The sequence below is a fragment of the Elephas maximus genome, chromosome 3 (assembly GCF_024166365.1).
Source record: "Elephas maximus indicus isolate mEleMax1 chromosome 3, mEleMax1 primary haplotype, whole genome shotgun sequence".
NCBI lineage: Eukaryota > Metazoa > Chordata > Mammalia > Proboscidea > Elephantidae > Elephas > Elephas maximus.
In genome coordinates, this window is record NC_064821.1 from 118248957 (window position 1) to 118273323 (window position 24367).

The 24367-nt window shown below is 35.2% G+C and overlaps 1 protein-coding gene across 1 annotated transcript in view; it reads right to left on the reverse strand.

The window, feature by feature from the left end:
- The window catches only part of NEGR1 (neuronal growth regulator 1), a 1075199-nt gene that overhangs the window by 343573 nt on the left and 707259 nt on the right, over nt 1-24367 (reverse strand). Inside the window, exon 4 of the mRNA XM_049879570.1 lies at nt 17324-17455. Within this exon, the coding sequence (XP_049735527.1) occupies nt 17324-17455 (132 nt within the window). The remainder of the gene's footprint in view (nt 1-17323; nt 17456-24367) is intronic.

A 24367-nucleotide genomic window follows, 5' to 3' on the forward strand; every position in this document is an offset into this window, starting at 1 on the left:
CATTTGTAGAGGAGAGTAATAAAAGGAAAAGCATGAGCACATCTCTAGACAATTTATGTAAACAAGTCAAGAAGAATGTATGTATTATTGTATTTTTATTACAAGGAAAGATAGGGAACTAGTTGTTTATATCTGGTTGGAAATATTCAAAAGAAGATAGAGATAATTTAAACCCAATAATTTTCATACATATATTTGGAACACTGAGCAGCTATGATATACAGTAAATGAATATTCATATTAAAAGCTTTTCTCTTTACTATATTACACTGAAGCTTAGAACATATTTCACCAGTCAGTTACATGGCATGGTAAGAATATGATTTATTCCATAACAAAATGACTATAATGCAGGAAATAATAAAGTGTTTATTCAAAATATATCTTAAATGCTTAAGTGGACACATTCTGAGTGATTGGCCATCAACACATTCAATAATATTCCATATTCCCTTCCTAACTGCTTGTCAGACCTGCCCAGAGCAAATTTAGTGTAATGGCCACATTGAAGGATTGAATTGTATATGCATACTACCTGTGTGTGGAAATTTCCTTCCACTGTGAACAGGCCACCGGAAATGGGCAATTTTTACCAATTTATTCAATATTTCATTCAACAGTCATTTATTGGGTGCCTGCACAGTAGTTGGCCTACCATATAAGACCGTATGGTCTAGCAAGAACATACAAGAAATCATCAATTACAGGGCAGTAGATTAATTATTGTAATAGAATATGCATAGAGTAATATGGGGGTACAAAGGAAGGGAATTTATAAACACAGCAGGGTGACTATGACTTTCTAGAGAATGAATATTAAAGGTAGGTATTGAGGGAACAGTAGGAATTAACCCACCGGTATAAGGACAGAAAAATGAAATCTTCAGGATGGATGGTGTATACAACCACTCAACACCAATAAACTGTGGTGAATTCAGAGAACTGTGAGTAGCTTTGTAGGTCTGGAACACCATACCAATAGGAGTAAGGAAAGGGGACTGTGGACAGATACTGAGTAAAACGGCAGAGGACATATCAAGAAGAGGCTGATGTTCCATGACAAAGGAACTGACACTTAATCCTGAAGGAATTGGAAGCCACCTACGATTTTCAAGCAGAAGAATGACCACATCCATTTGCATTTTGTAAAGATTACAGTGGAAGTAATGTGGAGAATCTTTGAAGTCAAATAGACTGGGATTTAAATTTCAACTTTTTGCCCATTAGAAAGCAAAGGGTCACTAAAAAGACAGGAAAGAAAGAATTGACCAAAATGGATGTCAGAAGAGACTCTGAAACTTGCTCTTGAACATACAGTAGCTAAAATGAACAGAAGAAATGGCAAAGTGAAAGAGCTAAACAGAAGATTTCAAAGTGTGGCTCAAGAACACAAAGTAACGAAATGTGCAAAGACGTAGCATTAGAAAACCAAAAGTGAAGAACAAGCTTGGCATTTCTCAAGCTGAAAGAACTGAAGAATAAATTCAAACCTCGAGATATAATATTGAAGGATTCTATGGGCAAAATATTGAACAGAGCAAGAAGCATCAAAACAAGATGGAAGGAATACACAGTCATTGTACCAAAAAACAATTGATCAATGTTCAAACATTTCAGGAGGTAGCATATGATCAAGAAACCATGGTATTGGAGGAAGAAGTCCAAGCTGCACAGAAGGCATTGGTAAAAAACTAGGATGCAGGAACTAAAGGAACACCAACTGAGATGTTTAAACAAATGGATGCAAGTCTGGAAGTGCTCACTCCTCTATGCTAAGAAATCTGGAAGACAGCTACCTGGCCAACCGACTGGAAGAGATCCATATTTGTACATATTCCAAAGATAGCTGAGCCAACAGAATGTGGAAATTATCAGACAATATCATTAATATCACAACACAAGTAAAATTTTGATGAGAATAATTCAAAAAACGGTTGCAGCAATACTTGACAAGGAACTGCCAGAAATTCAAGGTGGATTCAGAAGAAAACTTAAAATTATGGATATAACTGCTGATGTCAGATGGATCCTGGCTGAAAGCAGAAAATACCAGAAAGATGTTTATCTGTGTTTTATTGACTATGTAAAGTCAATCGACTGTGTGGATCATAACAAATTATGGTTAACATTGCAAAGAATGGGAATTTCAGAACACTTAGATGTGCACATGTGGAATCTGTACATTGACGAAGAGGCAGTCATTTGAACAGAACAAGGAGATACTGGATGGTTTAAAACCAGGAAGTGTGTATGTCAGTGTTGGGTCCTTTCACTTCATTTATTCAATCTCTATGCTGAGCTAATAATCCCAGAAGTTGGACTATATAAAGAAAAATAAGGCACCAGGATTGGAGGAAGATTCATTAACAACCTGCAATATGCAGATAACAACCTTGCTTGCTGAAATTTATGAGGACATGATGCATTTTCTATGAAGATTAAGAACTACAGCCTTCAGTATGGATTACATCTCAATATAAAGAAAACAAAAATCCACACAACTGGACCAAAAAGATGATAAACAGAAAAAATAATGAAGTTGTCAAGGATTTCATTTTACTTGGACCCACGATTAACGCTCAAGGAAGCAGCAGTCGAGAAATTAAATGATATATTGCATAGGGAAAATCTGCTGCAAAAGACCTCTTTATAACATTAAAAAGCAAAGATGTCGCTTTGAAGAATAAGGTGCTCCTTACCCAAGCCATGGTATTTTCAATCATCTCATATGCATGGGACAGCTGGAAAATGAACAAGTAAGACCAAAGAAGAATTGATGCATTTGAATGATGGTGTTGGTGAAGAATATTGAATATACCATGGACTGCCAGAATAATGAACAAATCTGCCTTGGAAGAAGTACAGCCAGAATGCTCCTTAAAGTGAGAATAGTGAGACTTCACTTCACATACGTTGGACATGTTATCAGGAGGGACAATTCCCCGGAGAAGGACATCTTGCTTATAAAGTAGAGGGACAGCAAAAAAAGAGGAAGTCCCTTAACCAGATAGATTTACACAGTGGCTCTAACAACGGGATCAAACATAGCAACTAGTATAGGGTCACTGTGAGTCACTACAGACTGTCGGCACCTAACAACAACATTCTGTTGAGTGTACTATTTATCTTTCCTTCCACCAACACTGCACTGTTTAAATAATTCACTTGTTCTTTATGATTGGTTTGAGTCTTCTTGGCTCATTGTTCTTCCACGTTAAATTTGGGGTTTGTCAATTTCCTCAAAAATACCTGTGGGGACTTCTGCTGGAATTGTATTTAATGTATAGATCAAAATGGGGACAATTGACCTGCCTACTACATTCACAGTACTGAGTGGTCAAATCCAAAAATATAGTATACCTTGCTATTCATTTAGGATCCCCGTGGCATTTAGAATCCTATTATTTCTCTTTCATTCCAAGCATTACTTATTTGTGCCTTCTTTTGATTAATCTCAGCAGAAGTTTGTCTATTTTATTAAATAGCTTTTATCTTTGTCCTAGTTTGCTGTATGTTGGTTTTATATTTTATCGATTTTTGATCTAATCATATCTTTACTTTTTTTTTTTTTTTCCTGCCGATACAAGAACCTGAGAATATCTTAACACTATTACCTTCCTTCTATCTTCTATGTTGTTCGAATATAGAACTTTAGTTCTGGCCTGTTTTACCCTACAAATTAGAGAGTTTTAAAAACATCTTTTATAAAATAGAAAATCAATATTTGTTTAAATTTACTCCTTATTTACCAATGTTTTCTTCCTGTATTTCATATCTTCCATTTGGGTTAATTTCCCTTTTATCTGAACTTTGTGTTCAAAGTGCTGTAATATATCAGCCAGTTCAGGTTAGTTTAAGGTGCCCTGGTGGCACAAACAGTTAAGTGCTTGGTGGATATTCAAAAGGTTGGCAGTTCTGCTCCCATAAAAATTACAGCCAAGTAAACCCTATGGAGAAGTTCTACTCCGTCATATGGGATCACTATGAGTTGAAATCAACTCTATGCCACCTAACAGCAACACAACATATGTTAGCTTATGCTGTGGTAAGAATTATCCCTAGAATTTCTGGAGCTCTACATAACAAATATTTATTCCTCAACCACGCAAAGTCAGTTGTGAGTCCAGGTGACTCTCTAGAGCAGCTGTTCTCCAGGTGTTGACATGGCATTTCAGACTGCTTTAAATTATGGCATTACCATATCAACATGTGTCCTTATGATTACCAAGTCTGGGAAACGGGGCTGGAATTAAAAATATAAGCACTTAAATATACCTATAGGGTCGCTATGAATCGGAATCAACTTGATGGTAATGGGTTTGGATTTTTTGGTACCATAAGGTAACATGTGTTATTGACATTTCTTTAGATAATGACATTCCTAACTTTTCCAAGGAGGTAGAAGAAATACAAACCTGTCTTGTGCTCAGAAAAAGAAAATAAGATACTAACATAAAACAGAAATGTTCATGTCAAAAAATAAGGATCAGTTTGAGCCAAACTCTCTTAGTTGTTGTTTGTCTGAAGATCTTTTTTATATTATGCTGCATAAAGAATTCTATGACAATTATCTTCTTTCAGGACTGATGGCATCTATTGTTGCTATTGAGAAATTAACCATCAGTCTAATTCCTGCTGTTTTATAGCTGATCTATCTTTTAAGTTGCTATTGACATCTCTTTTTCTTAGGTATTCTGCAGGTGCCAAATGGTGTCTCTATGTGAAGTCGTCTTTTCATTTATCCTGCTTTGAATTCATAGAGATTTCTTAGTCTGGCAATTGAGATTTCTAAATGATTTGGAAAAAATTCCGAGCCATTGTTTCCTTTGAATATTGCCTTTTCCTCACATACCCATTCTCTGTAATACATCCTTCTGGAATTATATTTTATGTCCTTTAGCATTTACACTATTATTCATGTCTCTCAATCTCTCCATTTAAAATTCTATCACTTGTTTCCTCTTTATAGCATTCTAGATAATTTTTTTAGATTTTTCCTCCACTTCACTAGTTCATTCTTTAGCTATATCTAACCTATTCTGGTTGTGGGTTTTAAATTATGCTTATTCTGATTTTTCAGTACTGAAAACTCTATGAAGTTTTTATTCAGATTTGGTAACCCTTGCTCACTTTCAAGCTTCACTCTTAGTTATTTAAATTTTATTTCAGACAATTCCTGTATCCAAGGTCTTTGCAAATTTATTTGCCTTGTTTGTTGTTTCTGCTGATTCTTCTTCATGTCTTATTATTTCACGTAAGTTATGTGATTTTTTGACACCAGTTATTCATGTTGTTTGGAACTTTAGCTATAGCAATATTTTGAGGTCTAGATTGAAGTTGCAATTCTTTGAAGTAGATTTTTATTTTCTTTTGCCAGTTTCCTGTGGTTTTCTGCAATTTGAGACCACAGTAAAATCAATTAATCACTTTAGAGTGTTTAATTTTTAGATCACAATAAATTCAATTAATTACACCAGGCTTTTTAAGACAAAACTGATCCTTGGATATGTGACTGTACACTTATTTGAGGGTCAGTGAGGTTATAGATTCTCAGAGGTGATTTTTGCTTTGAAATCAGCACGAAGATTAAGACATGAAAAATTCTGTGCTGTCTCCTTTGGAGACATGGCGTATACTTTTCATTCATTCTTATATTAACGGTATAGACTTTTGAGGGTATTAGCCTTATGTAGGAAGGTGTCCTATAGTTTCCCTGGGCCCTATGCTTTATTTCCTGCTCACTTCCCCATGTGTCATCAGGAAAATGAGTGCTCAATGTCTCAAGAGTTCAATAGGTACTCTGAGGGGAAAAGGTTTACATCTCCTAACCTCCTTGTGGTCCTTATTTTAATTCATTTTAGGACACAGCATGTATCTTTGTTTTCATTCAATTACAGTGATGCATTCTAAAATATACTTTGAAAATTTTATCCAGCATTTTAGTGGTTTCAATTCAGAGGGTTGCTTCTGGGTATCTAATCCACCAAACTTTGAAAAGTGAAAATCTTCCTCAGATTTTGTTTTTTTAACTTACCAAGATGAATGCTTATTCAATTTATTAGAATTCTTCTATTTTATCTTAGTAAAGTATTATTAAAGGTATACATTTTTTCCTCAGTATAGTTTTCCCTGAATCTGTTTTTTTTGCTATGCAATATATTTGCTTTTGCTATTTCTTAAACAGAGTCCACCAAAAGTTATTTAGGATCTTATTTTTGATTTTCAGAGTTTTGGAATTTCCAAAGTAAGATATGATACAGAAGTTTCTACTTTATCCAGAGAATTTGGGCCTATATCCCTGATGTATTAGTCAGAGGAGGCTAAATGAAGGTAACAAATAGACCCACACATGCACTGAGTTAACAGAAAAGGAAGTTTAAGTCTTACTCGTGTAACAGTCCAAAATATTTTAGGTCAGTGAAAGGTGGAGAGTGAAGGGGTATAAGGGAGCAAGGTTAATCTGCAGCACACAATCATTCAGGGGCCCGAGATAATGGCAGCTTTGTCATTTTCAATATGCAGCCTCCAAGGTCGCCCTGGTTGTTACCATCCAGAAAGGGAAGCAAGCATAGGAGAATGTGCATGGAAAGTTTTTATGGGTCAATTCTGGAAGTGGTCACTCATATCTGCTCACATTTCCTTCACTGGAACTCAATCTTGCAGTCAAAATTGACCCCAGAACAGGACAGACAATCTTACCCAAGGAGTGAGTACAGGAAGAAGATAAAAACAAATTTTGATGAACAATTGAAATCTCTACCACAATGGATAATCTAGACAATTCTATCAGGGCACTAGACTCTTAGAGCTATGCAACTTGTCTCCTAGAGAATTCACAAATCATTACATACATCTATTTGGTTTTTGTTTGTTTGTTTTTTGAAAGGGGGCTGCACAGAACAGCTTATAAGGGTCTTTATTTAGTAAAGACTGATTCTGTATGAGAAGCAGTCCTTTTGGGCTTCAAAGTCCTTTTGATATCCACAGAAAAAATTATAAGGGTTTGCAAAATGAATATGCTAAGACAAAACAACATTAACACATGTAGTATTTGCGAACTTTTGATCCTTCCAAACTGTCATATAAGTGTATACTAGTTGGTTACACTAAATGCAGAAACATTCTCAACAGGCTAGAATACTTAATCATTTAGATTCGGCGAAAGTATGATTTATTGTAGACATTTTTTTAGCATGCATTAAGCTAATATGTCTCATTATACTACTTAAAAATTTAGAAATTTTATCCAAATTACTAATTCTAACTGTGAAACAAGTGGGAAGTGGACATCAGATGTTGTCTTTACAATTGTCACCAAACTACATTTAAGTAATTGAATGGACTGAATGGACTACAATCTCGAGCCAACAACAGTATAATGGTAAATATTAAACATGGAACACACATAGAGAATTCTAAATAGAACTTTATTACCTTTCAGTTTACCTATGAAAACCATCACTGTTTAATGGCCCTGACAGAGGGTGCTTTGTTTATTTATTTGTTGTTTGTGCTGCTGTTGACTTTACCATGCAGCAGTGAGCAGGCAAACCACAGGATGCTGAGATGCCATTATGTTCATTAGTTAGCAAAATTCTTATTTCAGACAATATGTGAACAAACCTATTTTGAGTGCAGCATTGTATCCAAGGATTATTTATTGTGATTATTTTATTTATTCACTGAGAATTCTAATTCTCTTGGTTCTTTGCTTTATTTCAGCTTCAGCCATTTTGACAGTTAGCACCTGTGCATATTCTGCTTCTTCAAATCTTTCCCTCATTACATGCGGGGATCCTTTCTCCTTATCCTTCAGATTATATTATACGTCTAAAAGTCTCTGGAGTTTACACAGTTTACTGGAAATAATTAGATTCCTTGTTTTGATTTACGTGGAGGCAGGCTGGTATGATGAAATTAGCCTCAGACTTAAAATCAGGATTAAAGTCAGGTTCCATTCCCAGTACTTCCAGAAATTCTACTACCTGATTTCCAAAGCTCTCTGAATCCAAATTCATACCTCCATAAAATGAAGAATTAGTTTGGATGATTTCAACATCATTATGAAGTATAGATTTCCATGTGTGCTTACTTTATATTTATTCACTTATGCAACCAATGGACATTTAATATCAGACATTGCTATGTATTAGAAGAAATAATAACACTCACTAAGCCTTTTCATGTATGAACTCATTTAATCCTCACCTTCTCACTTTATAGTTGATGAATCTGACACACACAGAGTTCAATAATTCCATGAAGCTTGTATACTACTAAGTGGCAGAGCCAGGAGTCAAACTCAAGTGGCTCAGCTCTAGAACTTGTTCTTGTAACCACTATGCTACATTGCCTCACACAGAGGTGAGTTAAGGAAGACCCCTCTCTAAAGCAGCAAAAGAATGAGGTCACCTTAAATCACTTGACATTAAAGCCAAACGGTGGCTTTAAATCTTCACTCCCTGATGTTGGGAGTTGAACCCATGCAGTCTCTGAAAAATGCACGTGCTCGTATTAGAGAAACAGATCAGAATCTCAGAAGCAGGCAATATCATAGAGATAACTTTGCCATTTTGTAAATGAAGAAGACAAAACCTAGAAATGTATCTTCTTTGTCCAAACTTGTATGATTAATTACATGGCACAGTTAAACACAGAATTCAGCTCTTCTGCCCTTCTGTTTTGTCTTATACTCATTCTCCTGAAATCCTCAAACATAAATGTTTATTATAATCACCTAGAACATTTTTAAAATGCCAAGTTTCACCCATTAGTTCATGGTAAATGATAATATGGATACAATATTTCAGAATATTTGGGGGGTGGTTATGCAGAAATATGTATATCTAAAAAGTTTCCAAGGTGACTGTGTAATTCATTGCTGATCGACATCATACACATGTTATTTAGAAATTGGTTTAGAATTCTTATGCACGTGGGTAGAGATAAGAGGAATGGGAAGAGTGGGAACCAAATACTAACAGAGTGAGAAGAATAGTAATATTCTTGCTGATGATGGTGACAAAGAAAGTAAATAATAATAAAAGAAGGAATGAATGGGAACAGGAGAGGCAAGATCAAACATACAAAGGAAGTTTCTGACAATCTGGCACTTTTTCTTCCAAATTTGTCTACTATAATTCTTCCACATTTTTTTTTTTTTTATAATATTTCTCCTAAGCACTTCTCTTAAGCACCCCACCTTCAGTCTCTTTGCACACATACACACCTGTACACAAAACACACACAGCTGTGCAATAGCTGACGTAAGAATCCATGACAATTCCTGTGAAGTTTAATCATGGCGGTATGGAAAAGATTCAAGAAGATTAATTCAGTGTTGTTCTCATTCTATGAATGTTTTTCAAGTGTCAGGTCAAAGAATTAAATTTCATATGTTACTTTGGCTGAGGTACATGCTCACTGAGGAAATACACTGGTAAAGTTAGACTTGCGTAAATTCAGGTTTATAAACTAAATGTTTGTACTGATTAATGCAAAATTTGAACCTTTGAATCAGTTTGAAGAGTGTAATCAGAAGCCCTCTGGCTATTTCCAGAGTTTGACCTTAGGTAGCTTACTAGAACACAGACCGTGATGAGCACACCATCACTGAGGCACAAATGCAAGTGTGCGATAGGTATTTTTTGTTCTTTCTAGCCTGACTTCATCACTTTTTTTAGTTTGACATAGAATCATTTTCAACCCAGAGCATTTTCACTCTGTTAAAAATCGCTTTCTTACTGATAGCTGATGGTCAACTCTATTATACCGATTACTCTGTATATTTCTAAAGTGATGAATGCCAACCTGGAAAGAACTATAAATAAAACCACGTAAAATAAACATGGACTCTCATCTTTTTTTTTTTTTTTTTCCCCTCATCTAGCAAGAAGTTTTGTTCACATATTTAAAGCAGGGAAATTGGTTTACCTTTTATTTTTAGAAAAAAAAAGCAATAAAAAATATGCATGTTTGGTTACTACAGATGCATTTTGATTTCCATGAACAAAAGGAGAAAGGCTCACTCATAGACCTTTAACACTAAAGCTCCTCTCAAAACCTAGCTAAAAGTATGGGAGATACATTTAAGTTAAATTGGGTAGCCGACTCATTAAGTAAAAATAGCCTTTCAGGTTAGTCATTAACCGCACCATAAGTATGTCTAATATTTAAAACAAAAGACCAATTATGCCTCCCTCACTAGACAGAATCATTTATTCCCTAACTACATGTTTAATTACAGGAGTTGTACTTCAACTGTAGGATTATATAAACCATAGAATTAAATCTGAACTTTTTATACCATGAAAGTCCCAAGATGAAACTGAAGTGTTTAGTTCTTAGTTTTTGTTTGTTTGTTTTGTTTTGATGTTGTTTCATTGAGGAGAAGGTGGAGCACAAGGCTGCTGCCACCCAAAAGGTCGGTAGTTCAAATCTACCAGCTGCTCCTTGGAAACCCTATGGGACAGTTCTAGTCTGTCCTATCGAGTTATTATGAGTCAGAATTGACTCAATGGAGATGGATTTTTTTGTTTGTTTGTTTTACTTAAAAGTATGATTTCTGGGTGACTGTTGTTAAGTGCTGTGGCTGCTAACCAAAGGGTCGCAGTTCGAATCCAACAGGTGCTCCTTGTAAACTCTATGGGGCAATTCTACTCTGTCCTATAGGGTCTCTATGAGTCCGAATTGATTCCACAGCAATGGGGCAGGGTTATCTATGTTTCTAATATTAAATACTCAATGTTCCTTCAAATTTCTTAGTTCCTCATACCTCTTTCAAATGTTGTTCTCAGTATTACCTTTTCAATCTTTTCCTTTGCCCTTGCCATAACAAAATAGAAACCTTCCAAGTATACATTAGGAATGTAGAAAATAAAATCATTTAAATATCTTTGTTTAATATTCAGTATCTATGAATATTTCTATCACATCAATGTTATTCCTCTTTGATTGTGAAGTGCTGGATCTAAATATGCCTATGTAAATTCATTAACTCCCATCTCATCTGCCCCTGTCTTCCTCTATAGCACCTATCCCCCTCTCTGGTCTCCTGTAGCCCACTGCATCCTCACAGAACTAACTGTGCCTGGCTTCTGTCACCTATGGGGTTAGGCAGATGTTGCTTCTACTATCTGCTGGGAGACTGTTCTTTCTTCTTCTTTTTTTTTTTTCACTTTTTAAATTCAATCTTGTCCTTCAGCATCCATCAGGGTCAAGGCCTCTTAGAAGCTTTTATGATACCCCAGTTATTTTTAGTGGCCTTCTGACAGCCTTGCACAGCATCCTTATGATCGGCTTATCAAAGCACTTGTCACGTTCTATTATAACTACATGTCTCTTTCGTCTCTCCTTTCTTAGAGGATGAACTTCCAGGTATTCCAGGTATTCCAGACCCTAATGCCTTGCAGACTCCTAGTAAGCAATACATAAATGAGTAAATAAATACATATACAAATGTGTATGTTCTGAAGTGCCTCATCATTATTATAGAGACCTGGCATGTAGGCTAGTAATTTATTTAGGTGACAACTATATGCATCCTTTTTTTTTTTTTTCTTTTGTGCCCTGAGTTGTTTCAAATAAGTGCTATAAGGAAATATAAAACACAGCAGAGTAATCTCAGTTATAAACTGCTATAAAATATGTGATAAATGGAAAGTTAAGTAAGGGTTGTAAAATGGAGCCAGGACTAAGAGCTAAGATGGTAACTATGAATTCAAATAACTCATTTTTCTTCTGAATCTATGACAGTGTCTTTGCCCCAATCAAACCCTGAATGTCAGGATTTTTCCTTTATTCAAGGTAATAGTTACTCATCATCTGCAATTTCCTCTATTCTTAAGTCTGACATGTCCCCCTAAATTGCCTTAGGCTTTGAAGAACACTTTATGAATAGCCTAAGAAAACTGGTCATTTCCCTAGAAGACTTCTCCTACCTCTCCCTGGTGGCTGCTCATTCCAGGCTTCAATACAATTGTACTAAGTTGTATTAATTGGTACATTCTATTCCACATGCTTAGAGCTAGCTATATTGAGAAGATAAGTTGTACATTTGCATAAATGAATATGTATCAGATGCAAAATAATGCACAATATGTGCCTATGATTTACTGGATAAAAACACAGTTCACAGTGCACCCAAAAAGTCTTTATTATTTGACCATATAGGAAGATTTACTCAATTCTGTTTTACTGACAATTGCATGTGTAAAATAATTTCTGGTCTCAAATTAAATGGTCAAAATATGAATCTATCATGAGTGAAAATTGAAATAATGTTTGGACCGCATTTTACTATAATCTGATTGACTCTTCATCATTTTCTGGTTAATTAATAGTTTCTTATTCATGTCTATTTTGTTATTGAAAGTTAGGGAAGTTATTGAGTGTTTTAATCTCTTTGGACTTCAATTTTGTTGTCTGTAAAAACAAATGAAGTTAGTGATTCCTTTCTCTGAGTAAAAGCACTATATAAATGTCAGGCTATCTTTATTGAATTCACATGAAAAATTTGGTAATGTAGTGATGGTATCAAAAAAAAAAAAATTAGCCAACATACCATTTACTCATTGTCCTGGGAGAAAAAATGTAATCGTAGAGCAAACACTATCTCTTCCCTATTACCCAGTAGAAAAATTTACCAGGAAGACTCTAATCTCTTTAATAATTTATTCATTACACAATTATTTATTGGGTGCCTTCTTTGGACCAGGTTCTGTTCCAGGTGCTGTGAACACTTCACTGTACAGAGAAGAAGAAAATCCCTTAACACATGAAGCTTATGTTTTAGAGTAATAATAATACTTAAAAAAAAAAAAAAAACTACCTACATTGCCTACCATGAGCAAGGTGCTGGGATAGATGCTTTAAGTACATCATCTAATTTAATCTTACCAAAACCTTTAGGATCGTGTATTATTACCTTGGATTTATGGAAGAGAAAATCAAGAATCTGAGAGGTAAATTAGTTTGCCCAGTATTTCAAAGCCTAGTAAATTATAGAACAGGCATTCAAGCAAGTTGTATATGACTATAAGGCTTGCAATCTATACAGGTTCATTTCTAAAATAGCCACTCCTGAAGGAAAGAATTCATACAAACAGAGTGGAAAACAAACAGCCTCTGTTACAAGTTTGGAGGCCCTTACCCCTTTTGTTAGCAACATCAATATTGAGGGCTAGGTCTTCCATGCTTTACTGATTTCTAATAGCTGGGCTTGCTTCTTCTCCACATAGATCTACAACATTTTATTATTCCACCACACCTTCTAAATTTTCCAGATTCTAGACTTGGCTTCCCATAGTAGCCAATTTTGCTGATTTTCCAGAACCTCATCTCTCCTTTGCAAACAAAACCTTCATTGATTCCTGCTTTTCTCAGTTCAGCTGAACCCATGAGCATTGTAGAACTCACTCGTTCTTCCACTGGTTCAATTAACAGCAGCGATTATGGGCCAAACGTCACAAGCTACTGCAAAGCGTGGAAAAGAAATGCAAATAAAACAGGGGTTCTGTACAATTCTAGGTTTATTAGTTCTCTCTGGCTTAGCTAATCAACTGTTTCCAAAAAAACAATGTTTCTCTCATGGTGTGTGTGTGTGTGGTATGTGTGTGTTTAATCTCTCAAGGTCTAGTTATGAAAATAATCATCCTTTTTATTTTTTAGTTGGTTTATAAATTTGACAACAATATTTTTTACTATAGGAGAATAACAGAAAATGCAGAAGTAAAAAAGAAAAATCATCTACACACCCCACACCCAGAAATAGCTCTTTTCCATTGAGCCTAACTAGCCTATAAATTTGTTTCTCTTTATATTAAGACATTGTAAACAACTCAAAATGAACTAATCTATTCAATCAACTAAGCAGCCCAATCTATATAAAATAAATCTCTAAACTAATTAAATTGAATATAAATCCACACGAAAGTGTTATAGCTACAAAAATATGTGGTAAATATGATGTTTATTTTATATGTGTGCTGTGTATATACAGGCAAATAGTAAAATATTAAACATTTCTAACTTGCAGGAAATCTCAATCTCTTCCTCAAATTGACTTGCCACGTAACTGATCTACCAGAGCTTATGAAAATTTATTACATTTCATCTCAAGCCCCATTGGGGAAAAGGGACAAATTTTCTCTTCAAATTATAACTCAAAATACTACTGCATTCCATATGCACAATCAATATTGATTAATGACAATGAAAGGCAGAGCTGCCTTGAGTCTGGCATGGTACTGCCTTGAGGGAATCTAGATTATCAGGGGATGTGCTGTTCCATGCTGTAACATAGACCCCTGTGCTCAATTTTGGGCTTTGATGAACTGAAGCTTGTTTAGTAGGCTTTGGCTGATTTCTTTTGGGAAATCAGATCAGTGAAATCCATAGGTAGCTCTGAATTTTCACTTTTAATGGAGCAAATTCACAAAATTAACACTTTCCAAACCTCATCATAACCAGGAACATACCCATACATGCTCACACTCATATACATACAAACCTTACTGTATATGTGTAACTTAACTATTCCAAACTAAGGCAGAATTTAGGTCTTGACTTGAAGTCTGGGCAAAACCCATCTCTTAAGAAAAATATATTCAAGAGATACAAGTTTACCTATCAGTATTAAACACAATTATTCATGGAACATTTAGGAAAAGGTGAACCAGTGTGTAATTGGGGGAGGGAAAAAAGGCATAAAATTGTTTAAAATAATTTTTAAATACACCTGGGTGCATTTTTTTGTTGTTGTTTTTTAAATGTTGTTTTTTAAATTATGACGTAAACCCACTGTGTGTGGGTAGGTGTGTGTTGGTGTCAGTAGTTCTCATTCCATCTCCCTGTAGCAACTTGGGTTTGGGGACCTAATGGAAGAAAATGATAACCCTCTGGCTCCTGCTATAACTATGGGTAATAAACTGCCCTTCATCTCTGCCTGCTATCAATATCCATGACGCCATGGCAGTCGCTTCACAATTCTTGACATCTTGTTTCCCCAGTCTCTATTCTCTGCCTATATATGAATTCTCTTTTCAAATCCGTCCTTTCAGATGATGACTAATTTGATTGGTATGCATTTCTTTCAATTCATTTTCTCTCGAAATTTCTTCCTCTTTAGTTGATCTTTCTCAGTCCAAAGTCCTCACTTCTCTAGGGAAATACAGCATCAGATTACATAACAAATGGCAAAGAACCAAAGTCAGAGAGGGAGGATTAAAAAAAGAACATTTGTATCATATTTACTAGTTGCCATCGAGCCAGTGCGGACTCATGGTGACCCCATGTGTATCAGAGTAGTACTATGCTCTATAGGGTTTTCAATAGCTGATTTTCTGGAAGTAGATTGCCAGAACTTTCTTCCAAGGCTCCTCTGGGTGGACTCCAGCCTCCAAACTTTCAGTTAGCTGAGCCCATTAACCATTCGCACCACCCAGGGACTTCTACATGAAGTATGGCCCATGAAAATCCATACAGCAGGTGACTTTTAAACTCCATCCCTACCAGCACTATCACTTTAGAGAACTATTGGGCTTGGGGGTTGGAGAACGGGTTGTGTTGCCTTGACGGATGTCTTTCTTATTTGACAGTTCTAAATGAATTTTTCATTTTAGTGCTCACTGCTAAAAATATTATTTCCTTAGTCACCCTATTACTTGCAACTGTCCCCAACCTTCAAAGAATTAAATCAGTGGACACATTCAGGTAAGCATAGCTGATGATAATATGGTCAGTAATGTTCACTTGTTTGTTATCTCTTATTTCAAAGAGTTCCAGAAAGATAAGCAGTAGGTGTCCTGAGAATAACTGGGAACTTACTAGAAATGTGGATTTTGAGGCCTTACACCCCAAGGATTCTGATTCAATACCATTCATATAGGGCCCAGATATTTTCCATTTTAATCAGCTCCTTAGGTGACTATGAGGTAGTTTGTCTGCCTAACAGTCTATGAGAAATCCTCTTGCAGAAACTGCCTGTTGTTGTTGTGTGTAGTCGAGTCCATTTTGACTCATAACAACACTATATGACAGAGTAGAACTTCCCCATGCAGTTTCCTAAGCTGTAAATCTTTACAGGGGCAGATCACTAAGTCCTTTTTCCCAATTAGCACTGGTGGATTCAGGCCATCAATCTTTCGGTTAGCAGCCCAGTGCTTAACCATTGTGCAACCAGGTCTCCTCAGAAACTGCCAACCTATCTGGTATTATGCATATTTGCTTAGTCTATTCCACAGAGATAGTTCAACCCCAAAGACATAGACTAGGCACTACTAGACTAGGCGCTACTAGACTAGGCACTAGAGTGGTTGACAGTGATTTGCTGTGGCAGACATCTTAACTTCCAGGAGTGTTTCATTAGTTATTTTTTGGCCCAAGTTACTGAAAGATTTATATTAATATGAAACAACTACTGATTTGTTTTAGCATTTTTGGATGCACTTGGAACAATTTCTTCTGATCCATTATACAAAATGAAGTGCAAATTATTAGCGATGGCCACATATAGGAAGTGTATAAATGGGACAAAAATTTGAAAATTGTAGCTTCTAAACACCTTGGTAAAATATTATTGCCCCAAAGACATGTTATTTGAAGAAGTTAAATAATATAAAATTTTGAGAGAGAGACTAGGGGGGTATGTTTGAAAGTATAGACTACTGCAGTTGTTGAGATTATAAAATATATAAAAGGATGTTAATGAAGAATTATCTTGTGTTAATGTTTTGAGTCAATTAGAGAAAGGGTATACCATAATGGTATTGGTTGGTCTGTAGGGATCTCCTAATATTCTAAATTCCTAATGCTGATACTCAAGGAATAATTTTTTCTTCAATGTCTCAACATTTTCCAAATTAAATAGAAATAATTCACCTTAATAACAGGCACAACACAGCTACATCTCTTGTCTTTGAGTACAGTCCAGCACACTTTATTTCCATCAGATTTGATTGGGAGTAACACACTTAAATTTAGTATGAGTACACTCCAAGTGAAACTCATGAGAGTGAAGAAAAAACCTGTGTCTACAATGTATTAGAGATAAGGATACTACAGTTTAGAATGCAGGAAACTAGAGTGATATTGGAAACATTTTAATCTCTATATCAAATGGCATTATCACAGGATCGCTTGTGACAATTCATGCTACATAAAATAATATGATCAATATTCCAGAACGTACACATTTCACTGTCGTAGGTGGTCTTTATCATAGCCATCTTTTTCAAAAAAACAGCAACACAAAATTTCAGACATTATTTTTTAGATGTTTGATCTTTTCTCTGAAGTTGGGATGAGGAAAGGCAACAGGACTTACAGTTTACGACAATTTTAACTTTTTTCACGTCTGGGAATGACACATCATTTTCCGCACTGCACTCATATTCCCCAGCCTGGTCTCTTGTAATTCCATAAATATCCAAATATTGTCCATTTTCAAATGGTTTTGCTACAAGAAAAAAAAGATACAGTAAGTTTAATTGTCGCTGCCTGAGGCTTTATTCGAGTAAAACAACAATCTCAAGACTTGCTACTAGATATTGCTGACAAAACAATTTCAAATGAAACTGGGGAATTATTAAAGTCTTTGTTCTCCTATGTTCAGAGGAAAACTCAAACAAAAAAGCAGAAGCTGAACAAGGGATACTATACAAACTGTTTCCAAAGAACAGGATATACATGCGTTCTTTTTAATTGATTGTGGTCTCCCAACCTTGTCACACATCAAATAGAACTCTGCACATTTCTGTAATTGAGTTCAACAACCTCCTAGCAGTGTAGATGAAATTCACTAATATGACTTGGTACATATTGACTTTTATACAGTGTAAGTTAGCAATGTGACACTTAACCGAACTAAACGTTACTTTCTTTTGGAGAAATCACATGCCCGTACTCAAGGTTTCAAGCCAGACAGTTTGATAAGAGTGGAGAGATATATTAAGCCATTGTAATATTTCAACTTCCAAAATTTTTAATATTACCAAAAAAAGTACAGTATGCATACTTGTCTCAGAAAAAAAAAAAAAAAAACTTCATGACTATCAATTTAAGAGTTAAGTGGTTATACAAAGTAAATTATCTTTTTTAAAATTTATTGTAAAAATATAGGCAACACATCATCTCCCAGTTTAACTTTTTTACTTGTAAAATTCAATGAAAACAATTACATCAATCATGTTGTGCAACCATTACCAACATCCATTGCCATATTTTCCATCTCCATAAACAGAATCAGTGTATTTACTCCCTGACCGCCTTTATTTTGGTTCCTCTAAAAGCTGCCTTTACTAAATTTTGCTTGGTGTTATTGTACCAAATAGTTTGTACTGAGGGACAGTATCGAAAAGGCCATATGAAACTGTTATATTTTTATCAGAAAAGTTATTGAGGTCCTCGTCCACTATAATCAATGTATCCACTTACTGAGTACCCGTGGGAGAAATTTCTCATACATCTCTACTTCTGACATCCTAATTTGCTTTTATACTATGATTCATGATCCTATAAGCTGGTTGTTTTCATTTTTGTTTTGGACCACTAGAAAATTCAAAGCTAAGACAATGGAAAATATACTTCTGACGTCTATATCCCTAGTAGTGTTTTGAGGATCATTAAGTAATATGTGGATAGATCAGGACATCATAAATAGGAATATAAAATCAAAGATATTTAGAAAATAGCTGTATCACATATAATGGAGCAGAACTGTGTTAAAACCAAATAGAAGATGATTTCTTATTGAATATTACCACAGTGCCTTTGGATCTTTGTTTACAAACAGAAATAGCTGCTTATCTGACTGAAAACAAAGAAGCATGGTGTCTAATAAGAATGCTATAATAATTATGACAATGTTTTAAGATTACTATTTTGCCAGTCCCTAATAATACTGAGTCTGACAAAAATCATTTAGCGTCTTAAGGCAGTAGAGATATACCAATAGTTAATACAAAATGTGGTCTTATGAATGCCCTTGTCACAGAAGAGGAAATATTTTATATTGATAATAGAGAAAGAAGTACTTAAGAATGTGGACTTCAGAGTAGATGCACTGGTTTTCATGTGATTCAGGGAAGCACTTTTAACATCTCTTAAGGTCAGTTTTCTCATAAAAACAAAGAAGATAATACCTACTTCATAGGGCTATTATGAGCATTAAATATGAAAACATATATAACCAAATCAAAAACCAAAGCCGTTACTATTGAGTTGATTTTGACACAGTGATCCTATAGGAAAAAGTAGAACTGCCTCATAGGGTTTCCAAGGCTGAAAATCGTTATGGAAGCAGACTGCCACATCTTTCTCTAGTGGAGCAGCTGGGGGTTCAAGCCACTGACCTTTCAGTTAGCAGACAAGTGATTTAACCACTGTAATGTGTATAAAGCCCTGTGAAAAATCCCAATAAAATAAAAATTCTATTGATAGAAATTTATTCCATTGCTCAGGCCTATATAGTATTTGCTTTTAACAAGTAAGAGTGTTGTTGTTAGATCTCACAGAATAAACCAAATCCAGCAGAGCTAGCACAACTATTTGATACTTTAAGATAGAAAAACAATAAACATGCCTACTCCTACAGGTAAGAGTAATATTTACTCAATATAATACTCCCAGAGCCTTTCTAACTGCCATCACATATTCTGGACTTTGTGGGATTTTCTTTTCTGGCCTTCAATTAGCTTCTCTTCAATCAGCCCTTCTTTCTTTTCTCCAGTTTATAGAAAGAAAGTAAAGAAAGGCTAAGAAGGAGCCCAAATAAAATTTTGTTCCAACTGCTTTCCACACACTCTTCTAACTCCTTTCACATTTTAAGTAAAGCTAGAGTGATAACATAGTACAATGAACTCCAGCATTAACATCACCTGAGAGTACTTGTCCTTACCCTAACTATACTGAACCAGAATCTGTGTATGGAAATGTGGCCCCCATGTTCACTGATATCGAAAACAACTGCTGAGTGGTACATTTTCACCTCCCTTCTACTATTTCTCTACATTCTGCTCCACTTGGTGGTCTGAGACTCATTTTCCTTACAAAATAAGTGCTTTGATTTTCAGTGCAAATTTAGTTATTGTTTTTCCTCTTAAAAATTTAAATCACTGAAGTTGGTAATCCCAATGCCCAGCCCAGAGCCTGAATATGGTAGGTGCTCAATCAGTTGAAGGTTCAGTTCATTCAAAAAAAAAAAAAAAAAAAAAAATGAGGGGAGGAGCCAGCATGGCACTGTAAACAGAAGCACAGAAAAGACCACAAAAAATAAGTAAAACAGAGGCAAACATCAGTCCTGGAACCCTAAGCAACAAGTGAAGAGATAAAGAACTCAACCAAGCACTAAATGGAAATACGAAACTGCCAGAGAACAGACAGCAAGGAGAGAAATGAAGCAGGGGTCCCTTATAAGCTAGCACAACACGGATTCACCATCTTGGGCTCTAGTCGGAGATTGTCAGACAGGGTGTATGGGAAAGCAGCTTCACAGAATTCCCAGAAGGAGACAGACCACCCACTGTACCTGCCCTGCTAGACCATAGCAGAGGGACTGACCCTGCCCATTGGACAAGGAGGTGAAAAGTATCATGCCCACCAGCAAGCAAACAACAAAGAACTCAGAGGCCCCCTGCTCGATCATAACCAAATAAAACAAAAAGCCAGGACAAAACAAATAAATGTATAATCAATGAACAAGAGAAATAATTACTGAATGTCCCAAAGACGGCAGACAACAACAAAACATTAAAAAAAAAAAAAAAAAAAAGGACAGTAGGCATCCAAAATAAAACACCAGATAACTTTCCAGTAGAAGAAAAGGCACTGGAACTACCTGATAAGGAATTCAAATCTCTAATATTCAGAGCTATCTAAGAGTTGAAGCAAAAAAAAAAAAAAACAGATAAAAATAAGGAAAAAATAGACAAATTCATGGGAAAGGAAGATAAATTCATGGAAAATACAGGCAAAACAATGGAAGAATTCAGGAAAACAATACAGGGACAAAATGTCAAAGTAAATTCACAACTAGAAAATCATACAAAAACAGCAATTAGAAATCCAAAAGATAAACAACATGATTTCAGAAACAGACAGTGTAATAGAAGGCCTGAGGAGCAGGTTTGAAACAAGGGAAGACAAGATCAGCAAAACTGAAGACAAATACATGGATATCACATTGTTTGTGGAAAAATCAGAGAAAAGAATGAAGAAAAATGAAGAAACCTTGAGAATGATGTAGGATACAATCCAAAGCAAAAATCTGCAGTGATCAGAATTCCAAAACAGAGGGAAAAAATGGAAACACAGAGAGGATCATTGAAGAATTGCTGGCAGAAAACTTCCCTAATGCCATGAAAGATGAAAAGCTGGCCATCCAAGAAGATCAACAAGACCCATATAGGATAGACCCTAAAAGAAAATCACCAAGGGATATCATAATCACACTTGCTAAAACCAAAGACAAAGAATCCTGAGAACAGCTCAAGAAAAATGAAAAGTCACATACAGAGGGGAAGGAATAAGACTAAGCTCTGATTACTTGGCAGAAAAACCATGCAGGGAAGAAGGCAATGGGAGGACATACATAAAACCTTGAAAGAAAAAAAAAAAAAAAATGCCAACCAAAAATAATACATCCTGCAAAATCCTCATTGAAATATGATGGTGAAATTAGGACTTTTCCAGATTAACAGACATTAATGACAAGGATTATTAAAGGAAGTCCTTCAGTTTGAGAGCAAACAACATCAGACCACAGCCTGAAACTAAGATGCAGGATCATACCAGCAAGATATCACCCTAGGAAATGAACTCTCAAGGACTATCCAAAACCAAAAGAATTACAACAGGCGATCCAGAGAGATTAATTTGCAAATGACAACAATGTTAGAACAATAAATGAGGGAATAAATGGTGTAGGTATAGAACTTTCTAATGGAGAGGAAGGCAAGGTCACACGAAGTGATAATAGGCTGCTTCAAACCCAGGAAGATAAGGATAAATTTCAAAGCAACCACAAAGAAAGTTAACAAACCTACTCATCAAAATAAAGAAGAAAAACATAAAGTCTCAGTAAAAACAAAATCTACAAAAACAAAAGAAATGAAAAAAAAATCCACAAATAAAAGGAATTCAACACAGGAGAGTAAAAGGAACAAAGTGTCAGCATCACAAAAAAAAAAAAAAAGCACTACAAAATGACAGCAATAAACACACCTATTAATAATTACACTGAATGTAAATAGCTTTAATGTATCCATAAAGAGAGAGAGAGTGACAGAATGGAAAAAAAAAAAAAATGATCCATCAATATGCTGTATACAACAGCACACCTTAGAAACAAAGATGTAAATGTATTAAAAATCAAAGGATGGAAGAAAATATATCAAGCAAACGGCTACCAAAAAAGATCAGGAGTGGCAATACTAATCTCAGATAAAATGGACTTCAAAACAAAGTTCACCATAAAAGACGAAGAAGGGCATTATATAATGATTAAACGGACAATCCATCATGAAGACTTAACCATAATAAACATCTATGCACCCAATGAGAGGGCTCTAAAATACATAAAACTCTAACAGCACTGAAAAGAGAAATTGACAGTTCCACAATAATAGTAGGAGACTTCAATACACCACTTTTGGTAAGAGACAGAACATCAAGAAAGAAACCCATCGAAGATATAGAAGATCTAAAGCACACAATCAGCCAACTTGACCTCGCAGACATATATAGAACACTCCACCTAACAGCTGCAAAGCACTCATTCTTTCCCAATGCACATGGAATGTTCTCCAGAATAGACCACATCTTAGGCCACAGAGAAACTCTCAACAAAATCCAAAACATTGAAATAATAAAAAGCATCTTCTCTGACCACAATGCCATCAAAGTAGAAATTAATAACAGGAAAAGCAAGGAAAAAAAAAAATCAATTACATGGAAATGGAGTAACACCCTCCTTAAAAACTGCTGTGTAATAGAAGAAATCAGAAATGGAATAAAAAAAATTCCTAGTTTCAAACAAGAACAAAAACACATCATACCAAAACCTTTGGGACACAGCAAAGGCAGCCCTCAGAGGTCAATTTATAGCAATAGATGCTTGCATCAAAAAAGAAGAAAGGAACAAAATCAAAACATTAGCTACACAACTTGAACAAATAGAAAGAGAACAGCAAAAGAAGTCCACAGCCATCAGAAGAAAGGAAATAATAAATATCAGAGCATAAATAAAAGAAATAGAGAATAAGAAAGCACTAGAAAGGATCAACAAAACCAAAAGTTGGTTCTTTGAGAGGTTCAACAAAATCGACAAACAACCGGCTAAATTGACAAAGAAAAAACAGGAAAGGATGCAAATATCCCAACTAAGAAATGAAATTGGGGATATCACAACAGACCCAAGTGAAATAAAAAGGACAATGACAGAGTATTATGAAAAAACTATACTCCTACAAATTTGAAAACCTAGACAAAATGGAAAAATTTCTAGAAACACACTATCTACACAAACTAACACATAAGGATGTTGAAAATCTGAACAGATCCATAACAAGAGAAGAGATTGAAAAGGTAATTAAAAAAAAAAGAAGCCCTAACCCAGACGGCTTCAAGTGACAACTCTACCAAACATTCCGAGAAGAGCTTACAACAGTACTACTCAAATTATTTCAGAAAATAGAAAAGAAAGTGATACTTCTGAATACATTCGGTGAAGCCAGTATAACTCTGATACCAAAATCAGGTGAAGATGCCACAAGAAAGAAAATTACAGACCAATATCTCTAATGAATATGGATGCAAAAACTTTCAACAAAATTCCAGCCAATAGAAGTCAGCATCACATCAAAAAAATAAGACACCATGACTAAGTAGGATTCGTATCAGGTATGCAAGGATGGTTCAACATTAGTAAATCAATCAATGTAATAAACCACATAAATAAAAGGAATAAAAGAGTCACATAAACATCTCAATTGACGAAGAAAAGGCATTTGACAAAGTTCAACACTCATTCCTGATATAAACTCTCAATAAAATATGTATAGAAGGGAAATTTCCCAACATAGTAAAGGGCATCTATGCAAAACCAACAGCCAACATAACTCTTAAAAGGGAGAGGCTGAAAACATTCCCCTTGAGAACAGGAACAAGACAAGATATCCTTTATCACCACTCTTATTTAGCATTGTGCTAGAAGTCCTAGCCAGAGCAATAAGGCAATAAAAGGAAATAAAAAGCATCCAAAATTGCAGATGATATGATATTCTGCATAGAAAACCCCAAAGACTCCACAAGAGAACTACTGAAACTAATAGAAAGATTCAGCAGAGTAGCAAGATATAAGATAAACACACAA